The 19480-nt window shown below is 37.2% G+C and overlaps 1 protein-coding gene across 2 annotated transcripts in view; it reads right to left on the reverse strand.

Moving 5' to 3' along the window:
• The window catches only part of KLHL4 (kelch like family member 4), a 74764-nt gene that overhangs the window by 16873 nt on the left and 38411 nt on the right, over positions 1–19480 (reverse strand). For both annotated transcript variants that reach the window (XM_085570455.1, XM_021531416.3), the window contains 3 exons: positions 2174–2344; positions 1161–1297; positions 39–235 (listed from right to left, as the gene is read on the reverse strand). In XM_085570455.1, coding sequence (XP_085426581.1) covers positions 39–235; positions 1161–1297; positions 2174–2344 — 505 coding nt within the window. The remainder of the gene's footprint in view (positions 1–38; positions 236–1160; positions 1298–2173; positions 2345–19480) is intronic.

Here is a 19480-nt window from a genome sequence, read left to right on the forward strand (position 1 = left end):
GTAATTGTGACTGCAAAGCTGCCAGCTGTTCCCCTTACCATGGTGTAGGTGTGGGCCACCTTCAGGAGCTCGGTGCAGCCCTGGGCATCCCCGAAGGAGCGGATCCCCAGGCAGTTGGAAGGGTGGAGCTGCTTCATCAGGAAGTTGCAGCACACCTCAATGACCTGGGAGAGCTGCAGGAGACAGGCAGCAGCCAGCAAACTCTCTATGGTGTCTTCCTTTAACTCCAGGATACCTGAGGAGTTGTCATTTAGGCCAAAAAAAAAAAAAGAAAATTTAAAGTAATTTCCTTTGTATTTTCATTATTTTAATCCTTGTTGCTCTTTGGCTTTTCTCTGAGATGTCCTGTGGTTCACCACAAATTCATTTTCCTTTCTCACTGAAGGATTCTTTAAACTGATATTTTAACTTACAGGATTTGGTGGATTTTGAATACAATTATTGTGACATTTTCATTGGAACTTTAACAGCTTTAGATCTGATCTGGATTGGTAAAAAAAAGAAAAAAAAAGAAAATTCTGTTTAAGGAAAAACATGCCCCAAAACGGAGCTCTGAGTAACCTGGTCTTGTGGAAGGTGTCAGGGGTAGATTTTTTAAACTCCCTTCCAAACCAGAGTATGAAAATTAATATATTAGTGAACAAAAAACCAGATAAATTTCTGTGAACTGAATTTTAGTATAAAAATTCATATATTAATGAACAAAAAATATATAAATTTCTATAACCATAACTTTAGTGTGAAAATTCATATATTGATGAATGAATATATATATCAATTTCTATAAACAGAACTTTAGTATGAAAACTCATATATTTATGAACAAAAATAGATATAAATTTCTATGAACAGAACTTTAGTATGAAAATTCATATAATAATGAACAAAAAACATATAAATTTCTATAAAGATAACTTTAGCATCACAATCCATATATTAATGAAAAAAAAGATATAAATTTCTATAAACAGAATTTTAGTGTGAAAATTCATATATTAAAGAACAAAAATAGATATAAATTTCTATAAACGTAACTTTAGTATGAAAATTCATATATTAATGAATAAAAAATAGATGTAAATTTCTATAAACAGAACTTTAGTGTGAAAATTCATATATCAATGTACAAAACTAGATATAAATTTCCAGAAGCAGGTCACCTGTGTAGGCGTAGCGCACCAGCGCCTTCAGCGCCTCGGGATCTACTCCCTCCATCTTGATCTCCTCCTGCTTCGCCTCCCGCACGTCGTTGGTGAACATGGCAGCAAAGTAATCAGAGACTGCACTCAGAACCAGCCTGCAGGGGAGGCAGTGTTAGCAGAGATGCCTCGAGGTTTTTGCTTTTATGTTTTTCAGATTTTGTGTTGCCTTAGTGTCCAAGCTTCATATGAGGGGATGGTGAGCTCTCTGCACAGAGCAGGGAGACAAAACAATTCTTTCTCCAGCTGGGCACCAAGGACACATAATCCAAATCTCAGCCCAAGATTATAAACAACTGAAGAGAGAAAAACAAGCAGGATGGGACTGCCTGGGCTAAAGCTGGAATTGGACAATTCACTCCAATATGCAAATGGACCAAAACTTCTAAAAGTGAGAGACCCCGTGAGCGGTCATACATTTTGGGCCATTTTGGTTCATCTTGGGTGCAGCCCTGGCTGGGCTCTTGTGCTGCCCAAGGTGCATCCATTGAGGCCTCCTAATAAATCCCTACTTTAGCTCCATCCAGCCTCTGTTCTAGGGCAGCCTTCACAAGGCATCAGCAGGACAACAAATTACCTCATCATCCCCAGAAAATCCAGGCATTATTATGTCATGAATTGCATGTACAACGGAAACGATTAGTAATTAGCACAGGAGTCAAGTCCTGCAGCAGTGAGCAGTGAAGTTAAAAGAGTAATTAGTAATCTAATTATCTCCCAGAGTGCTTATCTGGGCAGCTTTTCTCTGCTGATCTTGCTGTAGTTTGACAGCAGCAAGAAGAGAGGGTGGACAGCGCCAGCGGTTTGCATTGGAATTTCATTGTGTTTAAAATAATAGATATATCAGAAAGGTTGATCACATGATTAGCTAGAGTCCTAATTAGAGTAACTCCATTCATAACTAACCAGGCTATTCCTAAATCGAGGCAGCTTTTTGGGAACTTCAGGCAGAAATTCCATTTTGGGAGCTGTACCTGTGGGCTGGGATCTTTTGGTCGCCAGCGATCAGGAGCACGTCGCAGAGCTGCTTCTGCTGCAGGTAATTCTCCATCTTGCGGAAGGTCTGCTCCGCGTGGTTCGTGGACTGGAAATACTCGTCAGAGCCATTGGTGCTCATCCCCAGAGAGCTGCTGGTGGTGGACAGCCTGCCAGGGACAGAGTGATGAGCACAGCGTGAGAAATGTGTTATAAACGCTGATGATGCTGGATTTTTATTTAAAAGGCAGCACAGAAATTTTTAAATTATAATCGTCCCATAATCCTGGTCTTACCGTGCCTTCTCCCAGCTTTTTCTCTTTGGTATCTGGAAGTTTTAATTCATAAACCAGCACATAAACTGTAGTTTACTGCAAGTATGTGTAGTAGGGGGTGTTACTGATTTGTCTGCTTCCATGTTTTGAGTGGATTGCAGAGCACTGACGAGATAAATGCAAATCCTTAAAAAACCCTATTTTCCTGTGATACTGATAGCTAAAATACCTCTTGGTATGAAATGTTGGATGTTACATCTTTAGGTCTTATTTCTGATTTCTTCTTACTTTGTCAATTAAATTACTTAACTCAATAGTAATGATTCTGAAGACAATTTAATGAGCACCATATAATTCTAGAGAAATTTCCAATTTAAGAGCTCATTGAACCTGTACGTGGCCTTTAGAATCTGAATGCAAATAATGGAGACAAATTAATTTCTCTGCCTTTCCTGGAAATGTACAATATAAATATATTCCTCCCACTGCAGAATTCTGTAAGCTTTTCCACTTATAGAAAACCCAAATTGTTTTTTCAAAACATTTCTTACAGCCTTCAAATATGGATCTTGATGTAGATTGGAACACCTTCCTGACCATTAGAAAAATCTTTCTTTGTTTCTTCATCCATTTTAATAATAATAATGCATTTGTTGATATAAATATATATCATAGAGCTCGAAAATGCTGCAATATTTAACAATACTTTAGCTAAAGATTATTTAGAAAAACATTTTCTCAGATTAATATAATACTTTTTTAGAATATATAGCACCTGGTTTTTTAAATTTCCAAGCCCAACTGGGAAATAATGACAGCTTGTTGACTAAATTTCCTGGTTGTCTTTGATATTATTAATGCAAATGCATAAGTGATTAGGAGAGATAAGGTCTCTTCACAAAATTAGCGTATTAAATTTAGCAGAATATTGAATTACATCCACAATTTAACATCTAGTTCAGAAAACAGAGAAATAAAAAAGGGCAAGTTGGGTTGAATTGGTAGTTTCAGAAAATAGAGATGTTAGACTATTCATTTTCAAAGATCATACCTCATTATATAGCTCATAGAAGTCAAGGGAAATAATTAAAAATCAAATTATAATGTAATATTGAATCGAGACATAGCAGTTTTCCATCCCCTCTGCAAAACCTTTCTGTCTTTATTACAATTTCAAATCCATTTTATCTTGGTTTAGTTAAGTTTTAAAGAAAAAGGGGAAAACCAAGTTCACCTCTAATGTGTTTTCTTTGTCATTTTTGACTTACAAAAATGAATTTGTCTCAGTGTGTTTAATGACTCCATTTTCTTATTTGTTTTCTTTCAATGTTTCACAGACAATGACAAAGCTGCAAAATTGGATTATCTGCTCATTAGTTTTGTATCAGCGCCTGGATGCCAAATTCATACTCTGGAATGTTTTGTTATTTACCACTTAAGCGTCCTTTAATGTTTTTCAGAAAATTCTTTACTGAAAAAATTATTTTTTTCAGATTCAGTATATCTAAGACACAACACTCTAAATGTTGTACCTCAGCAGATTGCACTTAGCCTTGATGTTTGCAGAAAAAACCTCAAATAATACTCAGCCATCCCAATTGTAAATAGACAGTACTGTTTTGGGAAATAAATAATTCCCCATAGCATATATTTACTCGTGGTTAGAGAATAATTTCCAAGAGAGTGAAATTCTAATTATTTCATTTAGTCCTGGTTACTTTTTTCAGAAGTTTAGTGGAGTCACATTTAACTACACCATAAATACCACTAATATAATTAATTATTTCAAAGGCAAATGTCTTCAGAGACTGAAAAATACTGGAAGCAAAAGCAATTTCTTCATTAAAATTAATAATATAATTTCTGTTTTATCTTCAGCAGCTGATTCGAAATGGTAGATATATTATGGAGGGGGAAAATCGAATTCAAAGACAAATATTTCTATATTTTCCTAAGTGCATGACTGTCAGACTCAAATATTGACCTTCAGTGCTGGGTAGTGATGAACTAAAGTTAGGGATTAAAATATCCAAAAGGAAGAAGTCAGGAAAAGCCCCCTGGAGTCTGATGTGGAATTCTGGCAGAGGATGCTGAGGGTGTGGCACAGATAAAGATTTATTGCATTGTATGTATTGTATTGTATAAAATGTGCACAAGGTTGGACAAACAAAAGCTGAGTATTCAGGGATGAAAGTTTCCAAAAGTGCATCAGTCAGGGAGGAAAAATACCAATGATTTGGTCTGAAAAATCAGGAACCCAAATAGTTTCATGTTATTTTTGTGCTGGTGTTCACTGGGATGGGGAGCTGTAATTAGCATTCTTCATAATGGCTTAAAATGTGTATTAGCCTGGAGAGATAAATCTATATTTCAATTATTCTAAAGTCACTGAGTTGCATGAATTGCATTTAGGTGGAGAACCAAGTGAAATCTTTCCAGAGTTTTCCTGAAAGGATTTGTGGATAGTCAAAATATGGTCCCATATTTTAAAAGAAACATGGAATTTTGAAACAGACCATATAAACTGAAAACTTGAAGAAATAATCAAAAAGCATTAAGTGTCTGGATGATAAGAAGGACATAAATACCAGCCAGCATGGCTGGTCAGAATGAATCATGTCAGAAAATTGTATTTTATTCTTTTCTTTCCAAGGCACCAAAGCTCACTGGGAGAAAAACATGAATTGTCAGAAGTCATCTCGCCTCTGGATGACTTCTGACACTATTTCACATGACATTTTCAAAATCGAGCTGGGATGGCAGGTTTTAAGTGAAATTAATACAAGAGATATGAATAACTTGTTTAGCCATGCTTGAAATCTGTCAGGGATTCAATCCAAAGGTAGACGAGGTGCTGAGAGAATTCCAGGCAAATCCTGCTCCTGCTGCTGCTCCATGAATTTATTACAGAAAATCATGCAGGGAGAAGGTTTAATTGCTATTAATATTTAATTATTATTATAATGGGTATATCATAGCAAGACGCAAAGTTTTTTGGGAACCAAGCTTAATTTCAGAGAGGCATCTTTGCCCTTTTCTCATTAAACTTTGGGGAAATTTTACTTTTCAAAGAGCTGCTTACACCTCTGTTCAAATAAATACCTGAATGAAACACAGGGAGGAAATGACAAGCAACAGCAAGATTTTTCTAGGTCCTAAGTAAGTCAGGACATAAAAATGGTGTGTGGAGGTAGAATTTAATCTTTTCTGTAATCAGAATTGATGGCATAAGTTTTGTGATTCATTCCAGGCCTACAATTGTTTAAATTTCCGAGTTATGTTAAATTTATTTTCTGTCATAATGGAGAACTCTTCACACTAATCAACAGAGCACTCTCCCTTAATCAGTGTATGAAGGATAAATCCAGATTTCCTCATTATTTAATTAGAATGCAATAACACATAACTGCCATTTATTTGCCACGTCCTTTTTAAAATTCAGTGTTTTGTTAAACCTCATGCAGTGTGTCTGTGGCCAAAATTAGAAGGCAAATCTGATGATAAGGAAGCTTAGAAACATAATATTGCATGAAAACTAATTTAAAAATAATGATAAAATTTTATTAATTGTATTAATTGATGCTGATAAAATTGTAGCACATTGGTAACTGTCCCAGCCTCTGCCTTGAAATTTCTGCTGCAGTCATCTTCTTCATTTTTATTCTTTATTGTGGTGCTTTTAAGTTATGGGTGAAAAGATTTGTCCTAAAAGAGTATGGGAAATTGTTGATGACTGCTGAGGTTGTAACATTAACATAGGGTTGTAATAATGATCTAAAATGATGTAGCAAATGAAGAAAAGTTATTAAAATTTATAATTTTTTTCAGTTAACGGGGAAATTCCTGACTTCCCAACTAAATTGAAAGCTCTGACATTTCCTTTGGAGCTTGGAGCTCTTGAAACTGCCTGGTTTTAGCAATTTTTTATTGCCAAGGCTAGCAATAAACCTGCCACTTCCCTCAGCTGGTGTTAGTTAAAATAACTTTTCCCATTTGGGATTACAAGTGTAAATGTGCATATCATTAACTGCAAACCACTTCAGCTTTGAGTTTTGTTCTTCCCCCAGACACGACAAGGTACAGACAGATGTCATCGTGATTCATAGCAGGATGAATTTGGGTTAGGATATTTTGAATGCTCCTAGAAATAGAAATCAGGGATTTGTTGGGGTAATTCCACTGGAAAATAGAAACATTATATATGATAAACTGCAGAGCCCTGAGCCCTTTGTGCCTTCTCTCAGCTTCCACACCGTGCTCTTGAGGTACAAAGATGAGTCAATCCAAACACTCAGGAAGCTCTTTCCCTTTGGAAATTGTACATTTATTATTTTTAACAGAGGAATTGCAAAATTATTTTCCAGTCTCTGCAGATGAGTGTGTGAACTCTCTTAATTGTTGACCTTTTTCTGCTTTTCTTACTGTTGAAAGGTCTTGTGTCTACAGAAGGGTTTTATGCTCACTGTTTGTTTTATGCAGATGATTATGAAATTGATACAAAGAAAGGAGTTTCTAATGGTTCTCTTCCTGGTACAGAACTAATCTGAACACCAAACTTTACTATAAACATTCTAATGTATGACTTAAAATCATTGATTTCTGTGGCATAGAAATTGGAGCTGTAGCAATATCCAACCAGCCAGGAGAAACACTGCCTGCACAGCCTGAGTGTTTTATTTAACAGAAATGTGTCTATATTCAGGGATGAAGTGAGTGTCAGACAAATAATTTCAATTAATGCCAGTTTAAATCACCATTCAAGAACATTATCCTCCAGAAGAATTAACACTGTGTTCATTTACATTATATAATAAAGAATAACTGAGTGAAACCTTGCAGGTAAAAGAATAGGAGCATTTTATATATTATCAGCTTAAAATTATCTTTTGTTCTGATAATGCCAAGTCACTGCAATGCATGAATTCCAAACTCACATTTGTATTACATGATTGTGTTGGAGGGAAATTAAAAATGAAGGAGAAACATGAGGAGGCTGAGTGCTTCCTGCTCAACTTCCTGGGAGCAAATGATAATCTTTCTAAAAAACAGAAAATTATGTGACCAGAAGGCATGATATAGCAAGATTTTGAGCTGTCAGAATGGAGAAAATGAAAAATAATGGCTTAACGCTGGATCTGAGCCTGTGGCATTTTTCTTCAGAGGACATAGAAAACAAAATACAGGCCAATGGCACGAAGAACTGGTTTTCACTCCAAGCAAAGCTACTGCCAGATGAAACTAATTAACTCCATGTTTGTTCCTTCATTAAGGACTTTTCAGAAAGGCTCCTGATGGGAGAGCATGAGGGGAAGAAGGCCCTGCTTTATGCTGTCCCTTTTATTGGGAAAAGTGGAGCAGAGAGGAGCAAAGGGAGATCCAAGTCTAAGAAAAAATGAGATGTGAAGTGGTTGTGCCTCCAGTGAGCAGAGCTTTGGAAAGGCAGAGTAACAGTCTCAATAGCAATTATCCTGCCCCTGCCAATCTGAGCCTTGCAGCTCATCAGACATGGATCCTGCTGGGAGATTTTTTCAGAGATCTCGATTTATTAAACCTCAAACCACTACTGTAATACCTTCATACATGCTTCTCACCTCTTTTTTGTTTTTCATCAAAGGCAAAGGAACACTCTCCTTGCGCTTCTCATGGCCATTTCATTTTTCACATTTTTCTTTTCCTGCATTTATCTGGTTTCTAACTAACCAATAACAAGGCTTATCACGTTTTCCCATTCAAGTGAAACATGATCCCCTAGATGAAAGCACCACTTCAAATTTCATTTTGCTATATGAGACACCCCCAGTCATATAAAAATCTCCAGGCTTGTTCCAAAATATCTCCTGACCTGATTCAGCTGATCTGCTGGATACCTCATTGAAAGCTAAACACTGCTGCACTGGGGAGAAAAAGTGTGATTTTTAACCTATTTAAAAGTTAGAAAAGTTCCCTGTCATAATTACAGATTTATTAGAAATGAGGGAGAGAGGATGTGTGTAAAGGTCTGGGCAGCCTCACAGGCAGAAATCACAGATGAGAAGTAGCCTGAAGTTTTCTATGCTGCTTGAAGGTTTTGTAAGCCACATAAATTTATCTGTGATCAATTCTCTCCTTCTCTTAATTGTGCAATTACACCCTGAGAGAGTTTCCCTGTGTTAAAGCCAAATATTTCTGTGTGTCCCTAGGTACAGATATGCTGCTACCAAAGTACTCTCCAGCCAGTTGTTATCTTCTGAGATTCTGTGTCAGAAAATATAACTCAAGCCTAGGTCTGGAAAGGAATTCAAATAACTTAACCTGCAGTATTCATTTCTGGCTCAACTGGGGGCATTTTCTTTCAAGTCAGAACAACCAAACCAGCACATTGTGGATGCCCTTCCATATTCACTGGAGACAATTTTGATTATAAATTAGGTAGACTGTTGTACTTTAGCTCCTGTTTTTACCTTGGGTCACTGACTTGCACTTTTTAACACCTGAGAACTATTTATTATTATGTACATCATTGCTAATGTCAGAAATAATAGTCACTGACCATCTCCTGTGCTAGCTCAGAAAAGAAGAGTGTTGTTTTAATTCCTTACAGGAATTCCTTAGTGAGGAAACCTCTACTCCTGAGCCCACAGCACCTCTGGAAGACAGAGAGAGAATTGTCTTTACAACCTTTACAGACAGAACATTAGGGCTGCTTTAATTTGACAGTATCAAGTGTATTTACCAGTGGTTCTGACAACCTGGCTTAATAAAACCTGTTCTCTCGATGCCATTAGTGACTTGGCATTTATCTGGACAGATAATAGTGATAACATGCTCCAACAAGCCAGGGTTTGTGTCAGCCTCACTCACTGTAATTGAATAGGAATAAAAACACAAAATCTAAATAAATGTAGCACATTAAATTGAAAGAAAAACAAAGAAAGGCTAAAAGTGTGTAACTGATATGAACTGTGAAAAATATTGCTTATATCATTATTATTATGATAAGTTTTTCTCCTGGAGTGTCAATAGAATGTACAAATGTACATTGTAATGGGTTATACAAAAAAATGTACATTGTAATGGGTTATACAAAAAATAACACAGCAATTTTACTGCATTTATTCATAAAATATTGTCCTCCCAGTCCTGACTTTGTTGCTTTATTAATTGTGTTAAAGTCAGGTTTGGATTCACTTTAAGTGAAAAAGTATAAGGAAACTTTAAACAGCTGAGGAGTAATTTGGGTCTGCTTGAAAGAGGGAGGGAGAGGAACATTAGAGCTCTCCTGCTTTGGGGCACCCCATGGGATCTTCCTCCCAACCAGCTTTACTGGCATTTTGTACCACCAAGCCACTCTACATCCCTTTTTCAGCAGAAATTGGGATCCTTTAAGTGAATGAAACAAATTAAGGCAAAAGATATTGCTCCTGACTTACAGCCTTGTCTTTTATGTGCTGATCTCAGCAGCAAATTGTGCTCTGGTTGGAGAGCTGGCTCCTGCAGGATCACCAGGCTGGAACTTCTGTTTGCTCTGCTCCTAAATCCCCTGTGACAGCACCAGGGGCTGTGCTGGCTGCACTGCTGGGGGATTTCACTGGGTCAGGCATCTCAGCCAGAAAGGTCAAAAGCCCATCCTAAGGCACTGCACCAGCACACAGAGCAGGCTGGGGGTAAGGAAGGGCACAGGAGGGGATTTCTGCCTTTAGGTGTAGTTTTCCATAAACTGAATGATGAGCTGGAGAGAATATTTTGTGAGAGACTTTGTGAGACAGAGATTAGTCATGACCCAGAAACAGCATTTTCATCTTTTAATGATCATTATAAACATGATAGAGCACCCCAGTCTTTGTTCAGAGTACATATTTATTCTCTGCTCAAAATATTATTTATATATATATAGTATATATTTTTATCTCCCTGCTCAAAAGGGTGGCCAGTAATGGTGGCATCAGAGCCAGCCTCTCCTTTGCCTTTTCACTGAGTAAAAGATAAAGGCAAAGCTCCTGCTCTACAAAGGTGAATGTCTAAAACATGAACCCCAATGGATCAAAACTGAAAGCAATGTTTGAACAAATATTCTCACTCTGGAATCAGAGCTTTTGGTCTGGTGGTCCTGGCAGAGAGGAAAAGGAGGAGCTGCTCCCAAAGACGTGGAACATGACTAAGGTGAAATTGCTGAGGTATTTTTGCCTGCATGTGTGCGTGTGTGCATCTCTATTTCCTCACATTCTGCAATGTTCTGCAAAGGTCTGACATGGAGACAGAGCTTTCCTGAGCATCTGTGCTAAATGAACACTGGAAAAGAGGTTTCCCTAGCAACTCAAACCATATGTAATAGCTTAAAATAGCTTCTCTCCAGCTCTAAGGATTTCTTAGTGGTTTGTTCACAATTTCCATTTAAATAAAGGTATATTGGCCCCATTCAAAAAGGTTCTTCATCTTCTCAAGTTCTATTAAAATGAATAGGGTTTGAAAATGCTCATTTCTTGCCAGAATGCCTCCCTTCCTCTTGACTTGTAACTTATAAGGTAAACTGAAGCATGGCAAAGGGTGACAGTGGCTGTCCACCTCCTCAAATGTGTTGCCCTTGTTTGCTGTTCAAAACATTTTACTGGAAGAATATTGGTCTCTACTTATTGTAATGGGAAGTCCCAGCAGACTTTGATTTCTGTGATGTCAGTATAAGGAGAAGATAAACAGTGCAACTGTGAAATATAATGAATCAATCACAGTGTACAGGGATTCCACTTTGCTTTGCAAAGCTGTGTGCAGGCAAATCTGGATGTTTGAAAACCCTGCTTAGTTCCTGTTGTGTCCCCAGGAGAATTATGTTTTACATGAGTGAACTGTGATAGCAAGAGGATGGGTGATGGGTCTGAGGTAATAAAAACAAGCAGGCAACAAATCTGAGACATAACCCATATATTGATTTTCAGATCCTGGTCATGAAGATAAAAATGTAGGCTAAGAGCACTTGAATTTGATTAAATCAAATGGCAATATGCAGGTAAGAAATCTAGATTCTTGTTCCAAGGTTTTCAAAATATGTGCAACAAAACAGAAGGAAGGACCAGGTATCAGCCATTGCTTTCCTTTCCACTAAAAATGGTTCTTGGGCATAAATGGGCTTTAGTGGAGAATGTGATGAGGCAAGTTTTTTATCCAGCATGAGAATACAGTGCCTATTTCCTAACAAAACACTTTGAAACTGTATTATTTTAGATGCTCTAGCATATATTTAAACCTGAAATGAAGGCAGGACGTTCCTTTAAATACTTTTAGTTGTACTCGTGTTCCCTGGGAGCAGCAGCCAGGTTTTAGTGAAATATCCTGACTTGTCCCATAGGATGGAAGCAGTTCCTACAATGAAATCAAAGATGTTTTAAGCTAAGAATTCTTGGATGGGCAGAAGTTCTGTAAAGAGCCAGGCTCCTTGTTCCAGCTATTTTAATTTGCTCTGAATTGAGTTTTGACTGTTGAACATTTACTTGGAAAAGGAGGGAAGGAGGTGTTCTGGGAGCAGATTTGCTGTCACAGCAGGGTGGGAATTTCCAGTGCTGGTGTTTCTGTCACTGAGGGGGAATCTGATGTCACAGAGGTCAAATTTGGTTATAACTTTGTTTTAAAGTTTATTTTCTTTATGTTTATGGCTTATATTTATCTTCAGGTCTTTCTGGGAATCCCAACAGTACTTCAACTTCATTTTGTAATTCTTTTACCCTGCACATCAACAGGTGCACAAGTAAGCCACAGTCGTTTAGTTGGGCAAATTTAGCTGCTTGATTATAACAAAAAAAATCCCTTTGTTTTTCAAATGTGTAGGATTTTAGTAGTTTCCCTCAGTACAATATTCCAAAGTAAACAATTCAGCCACAAACCAAGGGTGAAAAGAAATAGTTTCTTTCTGTAAGGATCCTGTCTGGCTCTAACTTTGAAACCAAGCAAAACCTTCCCCCTTTTCCCAGAATATTTCACCAACCATCTCATTTCTTGTTGATCTTTCACTTGCCTAATCTCAGTGGGTCTGTAAAAACTGCTCTGCATTGGGCACATGTGTTTAATCATCTCCCTAACTTTTTCTGAAGACATTAAGAAGTGATTTTAAGAACAGTAACAACTCTTTAAAAAGCCATTTAACAGCTGTCATTGCTGAGAGCGAGCTCTGTGGAGTGAAAATGAGAAGATAATTGAATCATAAAAAAATTGTTTTGAAATGACTGGAATTGTCCTAGATTGTTAAATTACTATTAAATGGTATTTTTTCCCTTGCCTGTAATAATTCATCTTTGAAAGCTAAGCTTGCTAAATGTAGGCCTGTAAAATATTGTGTGTTTTCTAGTAAGTCAGATTATTTCTCATTATAGACTTCTTGGTGGGTAGACAGGGTTAGACTTGATGACATCCAGAGCCCCTTTTCAGCTTAAATTTTCCTATGAGTCTATTTATCTAGCTACGAAAAAAATTTAATAAATATCCAGTCTTTCCACAGGGTGAATACAAAATTAAATTCAAAATACAATTCTACTCATTCCTTTCATCTTTAATAACTGTTTCAACCCACTCCAATACCCATTTTTTTGCTCTTCAAGCTCTTCAGAAGATGTCATAATAGAAGTGAGAGTAGGAATACATCCCAAGGATGCATTTGAGACATTGTGATTCTAATTTCTGTACCAAGAGCTCCTGTATGAGCTCACAGCATTCGTTTAGTCAGAATTAATTCATTGGTCACTGTTCAGTGCATTTTCACTTGGCCTCAAAAGGCCTTTTCCTCTTTGTGAATTATCAGCTGCTGGGAAAAAAAAAAGTTGATTTTCCTCTTAGATTTTAATCTTGCGTCAGACACCACTTACTATAACTTTTTAGATTTTCCACACTTAGCAAACATTAGATATGAAATTTTCTTGGATACCCCCAGCTACCCTATTTCAACCAGTTGTGAGTGAATTTCCATAAAATGCTGTCACTTCTGACCCCTCTCAAATCAGCTACAAACATCTTAAACAATCCAATTCCAAACTCATATTTCGACCTTTAGCTAAAGATCATTGTTAGAAGAAAATTAGGTTTTGCTTGTCCCTGAGGTAACAAGGGAGCATTTTGGTTATCCATTGCAGACTTGCAGAAAATCATTTTTTTAAAACTTACTGCTGGAATTGATATTAAATTGTTATAAATTCTATAGAAACTGAGAAATTCTCCACAAGATACAAACATAATTTCTTTTCCTTGTCTCTACTTCTTGCCAAATTATACAGTGTAAAATTCATATAATTATTATTTCTAAGCACTTAGAAATAAAACTTAAGTCAGCAAGAATTTGCCAAGAATAACATGCCAAAGTAAACTGAAATGCCTCATTAACAGCTTTTACTGGAAATTATGGAGAACAGAAAGGACTTGTCATGTATACCTTGAACATAAAAATATTGTTTTTCAGTGTTTTATATCAGACACTGCAAAGTTCAGGCCTCAAGGACTGTCTGGAGAAACCCATTTTGGAGCAAGTGTGAAACTGGTTTGAAATCAGGTTATTAAATTATCCATGGTTCACTGACGAATAGAAAGGTAAATCAAACTGGGTTCCTAAGGAATTTAGCACTGAAGTTCCTTTATAACTTCTCATAAATTTTCTAAATTAATTGAAAAAATAAAGATAAATCTTTGGTATTATATATTACAATTGGAGATCAAGCTGAGAAGAGCTGCATGTATGGCGGGGTATTAAATCAGAACTGAATATTAAATCACTAAATCAGGGTTATAAAATCAGAACTGAATACTAGCTCGGCCAACTGGGGACATGATCTGATAAACACAAGATGGAATTTATCTGTGCAAAGTTTTAGGAACAAATAACTACAAAAATGTACAGATGGCTTGGGAACAGGTCTGTGGTACAGAGGCAGGAGTTTCACATGAATCACGAGGCAGGCATGAGCAACAGCTTTTACCACATTGTTGGTAAAAGAAAAACAACTTCTGAGGACATTCAAACAGATTTGAGCCAGGATGGCACAGAAGGAATCCAGCTCTCCCCCAGAGCTGCCAGACTCCAACAGGAACACATCCAGGGCTGCCCACGGAGCTGCAAGTGCAGCAGAGCTGCAGGACAGCAGTGAAATAGCAGAGCTGGCAGGACAGCAATTCTGGGGCCAGACTGCAGGAACTGCAGCTCTTTAGACTTGCAATTTTCAAACATAAGCAAAGGGTGTCAAGAAGGAAAGTGTGGCAAATAATAAGGAGAAAAAATATATATTATTATATGTATAATATATAATAATATATATTTTTTCTCCTTATTATTTGCCACACATATTATATTATACATATAATTATATATTATATATACATATAATATATATATGATTAATTATATATTATATATACATATAATATATATATGATATGTGTGTATATATATGTATGTATATATACGATATATGATATATGATATACGATATACTATATACTATATACTATATAGTATATAGTATATACTATATACTATATACTATATACCATATTTATTTATTTATTTATTTATTTATTTACTGATAGGGAAAGACCAAGGCATTAGTGAGCTTAAATTGTACTGTAGACAAGCAAGGAAGCACCTAAACCTAGTTGGTCCAGCTTTGTCCCAGAAGGATTGCAATGCTGTCTGACCACATGTCCAGCATTCTTTATCATGCTTCTGAAATACTTATTTGTTAAATTTAAGATTTTTTGAAACTTTTTTCAAAATGCTGGCGGTTCCATGAAAATAAAATTGGAGTAGGTTGGTTGAAAAAATAATGACTGCTATGATGTGAGATTAGGAATTGTCGTTTCCAAACTTTGCCTTGGGCATCAGAGATTGGTGGTGGAACTGAGTTCTTAGCACAGCAGGGAAGCAGTGTGGTGATGTTCCCCCCTTTAGCACCTTTCTGCACAGGGCACATCTCAGTGCTCCCTTCCACTGCTGCCTTGGGATGCATGAGCAGTCATCCCTGTGCTCCACTCTTTATTTGGCTGCCCAGAACTTCATTCAGAGTGCCAAAAGCCCTCCCAATCTGGTCTGACCAGTGGTTTCACACAATAATTCATGTCTCCCATTTTCACCAGGAAAATTGTCACTTGTTTAGATTTTCTTTATTTCACACTGGAGTAGGAGCCAATGCTGTTGCCTGCTACTGGAGCTAAAAGCAGAACTCGAGAGAAAACCCTCAGATAGGAGACAACATCTGAAATAGTCATGTACACGTGTGTTTGCATGTATGTCAGAGACAGTAATGAAAATAGCCTGATGGTTATTTCCATATCTCTGCCAAAACCAAAAAAAGTGAATTTTCAAGTTTTAGCATGAACTATCAAAATAGATGTACATCAAAAATAGCCACCATGGAAAAGGATTGCCTTTGGGAGGATGTACCTCCCAAGTATCTCTTCCCATGTGCATCAGTAATGACTATTTGCATTATGACATCAAAAGATACTATTAAAATTAATTAGAAATATATTTTGCCTCATGTGGGAAATTAGAAAACATTTGTCCTAGAATTTGTCCCAAGCTAGAGTTTGTCAGCAATTTTTCAGCCACATAATTATAAAAAAAAAAAAAATGCAGAAGAGAAAAATGATGAATGGATGCTACATTTACTCTTGAAATCTAAATGCCCTTGGGCAGCTAGGAAATACTTAACCAGCACACATGGTCTGCAATTGCACACTTGTGGAATCACAAACCTGGCAGGCATGCAGGGATGGATGTGGCAGAATGTTAATGCTGGGCACAGTGTGCTCAAGGAGAAGTCAATATCTGTGAGCCCAGAAATTACTAAGGGAACTAATTAACGTAATTCAATATCAAAATTCTTCTTTTTAGGAGGCTTCAGTGCTTTGTCAGCCTGTGTGTGCACACACGTGTTCATACACAAAAAGTTTCTGTCAACTGTCAAAAATCTAACAATTAAATCCTCCCAGTGTGTGCTGCTGTCTCTGGATCGCTTCCACACCACTTTCTTTGAAAGAAATGGAAATTCTTCCTGGTCCCCCTGGCAGAGGAGCCTGAACCTCACCAGATGGCAGCAGGATAGATCAGAGATGTCAGATCAGAGAGCTCGAGTGCTCAGCTCCCAGCTGAGCCAGCCCCAGGTTATTTCCCACGGGCTCTGACAGAGCTCACTTCAGCTCCCTCTTTAAGCCAAACCTGAAATCTCTGAAGGTGTTTGTCCCTCCTTGGCATGGCTTATCTTGCTGATCACCCCAGTAATATCAGAAAATGCTACACTGGGAAATGCACTTTACAAACGAAATAACTTGTTGGCTATGCAGATTTTAGCTGGTTTCTCTCTTTTTCACCCATGCAGAGGTCCCAGTCCCCATTCAAGGGCAGATTGGTGAGAATGAGATGAGGTCAGTAAATAAAGGTTGTCTGCTGTTTCTCTTTTTTCCAAACTACAGATGTAACTTCCATAAGGATCTTAGAGCAGCAGGTCAAGGCCCATTGCTGTAGATGCTCCTAGAAGCTGTCTGAGCAGATTCCCTGAGCAGCACTGGACCAGACAGTTCCCAGGATGCTGAGAGGCTTTCCTTACCCTTGTGCCAATAAACCATTTATTTATGGCTCCAAATGTATTGGCTGTTCACATATTAACTGGTTAATTAGGACAAAACTAACGAGTTTTAATCACTTGAGCCTCCTTTACTTTGTCACTTGTCATGGGATATGATTCAGGAGCAAACCCGTGGACCAGAAGGGTTTCTTTAAGTCTTGCACTATTAATTTGGGGACAGGAATATCAAAATGGGTTGAAGAAAGCAGAAATAAGTATATTGATGATTGTGTATTCCAAATGGAACTGTTGTTTGGAACTTTATTATTTAACTTTCCTCCTCAATAACCAACCCTTATTTCATCAAACTCCAGGGTGCTCTCTGTCCATCACTGACAGCATTCAGTCCCGAGCTTTGACAGAAAGACAGCTCACATTTTTCTGAAGAAATCCAGAATATTGTGTTTACATTTCCAAAGTTTTCCATGGGAAGCATTAAACTTTTAGTAGAAACTGCTTTCATATTCTGCTAAGAGTTGAGGTATTGGACAGATTGTCTTTCCTTTTCTACTATTTAGGATGTCCATGTGACACTCAACAGAGTCCTGCTTTAGATCCACCTAAAAATGGGACTTCTCCGGGGAGAGGAAAAGCCACTGGTTGAGAGAGAGCTGCTTTGAAGGTATGGAGCTTTTGTGGTCTAAAAAGCAAATTTGCCTTTGGTGTCCTCAGGTGTGGGTGTGAGATTTACCTGCAATACCTGCACAGCTCCTGCTGTGGTGGCTTTGGCAGTGTGAGAACGTGGGCTCAGGGGATCCTGCACAAAAATCTGATTTTTACAGCTTAATCACCAGCAGAGCCCCTTGATTACATTGATTGGGACTATCTGGAACTTCTAAAGGGAAAGGAGACCTGGAATGATGTAAAGGCACGATTTCAGAGATGAGACATTGTTTTGAAGAGGTGAAAATATATCCACACATTGATATCTACATCCTAGACTTAGGTTATAAGGCTACTTCTCCTTATTTCTTCTCAGTATCTCATTTCTACCCAGCCAATTAATGTATTAATTAATGTGTTGCCTGTGCTGGATGCTGTAGGGGAAGGGAACATTGTTTTACTTAATGATTTCTGTTGATACATATTTAAGAAATTTGAGCTGTGTTGTCCTTAATGGTTAGTTTTTTTTCTTGACATAAATTTTAATTATAGAGAAACTCATAGCCATGAATCAGTTTATAAATAATCAATTACCAATTCTGCTTTATAATATGTATGTTAAAATAGATTTTAATCTACAACATGCAATGATGGCTTTTACTGATATCTCAGAGAAACCCACTTATTTGACTGTAAGAATGTTTGATATATGCATTTCCGAAACTATCCTAAAAGCTGCAACTTCCAACAGCTCAAAAGCAGAACTTAAATTGGAATGGATGTGAAGGTACAAAACTTCAGGAGGTCTTAGCAGAAACTTTATATATAGCTGGAGAAAATGTCACATCTTATTTTAGAAGGCAGTGGTTTATTACCTCTCAAACTGAACTGATTAGGCTTTTTTTTACTTCCTTCTTCACATGGTGTAGAATCTTATAGAGATGAAGAAGTGTTCCTTATTTTTCTTCAAATTAAATCAGTTTTCCTACTAAAGTGTGTCTAAAATCACCCCTTTTCTTTTCAGGAAATCTTTACTATCATTTGAAATGTTGTGCTAAGGATCTGCTGCTTCCCCATTCCAAAGCAGTGCCCTTGGAAACACACAGAACTCCCACAGTCCTTCCTCAGTGCTTTTATTCTGTCATGATTTTATCTGGTACCTATTGACTACTGGGACTGGTTTCCAAGTGACATTTTGGAATGCAGTTTTTGCTCTTCCATCTGCAGATGTTCCCCACAGCAGATGCACAACTTGAAAAATAATAACTGCTAAAAATATGCAAGCTGTCAGCTTGGTTTTTACTGAGAGAACTGTAACTTCAAGTGAGATAAATTTGTATTTAAATGCAATGTAATATGTTTAAATTATGTACAAAGACTGATACCAATCTCATCAAGTGGTGAAAATAATCATATCATAAATCTTTGATTTGAATCCAAGGTGGGGAAAGGTGGGGTAAAAATGTTGCTGGATAGGCTAAAAATACTGACATGAGTTTTAAAAAAGAAAACATAAAAAAACCTTAATTAAATAAGTGGTATTAACATTGCATTCTTTGTTATTCACAACTTAAAAATAGCTCTTCCTTTGTGCTTACACCTTTAACACCTCATAGCTGTAATGATTTTTCACCTGACCTTGCAGAAAATATTTGTCTTAGCCTACAAAATAAGCTGTGAAAGTACCAGGATTTCAAACAAACCTTTTAAAAAGCAAAGAATGATTATTCCTTTCCACTTAGTTCAAGGTTAATTTTACTTGCCAGGAAGACAGTAAAAGAAAATCAGTGAACAATGTGAGAGATCAATGGCAACCACAGAGCCCATGCACCTCCAGCAGCTCCCATTTGTCAAAGTT

This window comes from Lonchura striata, chromosome 4A (assembly GCF_050655825.1).
Source record: "Lonchura striata isolate lonStrDom1 chromosome 4A, ASM5065582v1, whole genome shotgun sequence".
NCBI classification, from domain to species: domain Eukaryota; kingdom Metazoa; phylum Chordata; class Aves; order Passeriformes; family Estrildidae; genus Lonchura; species Lonchura striata.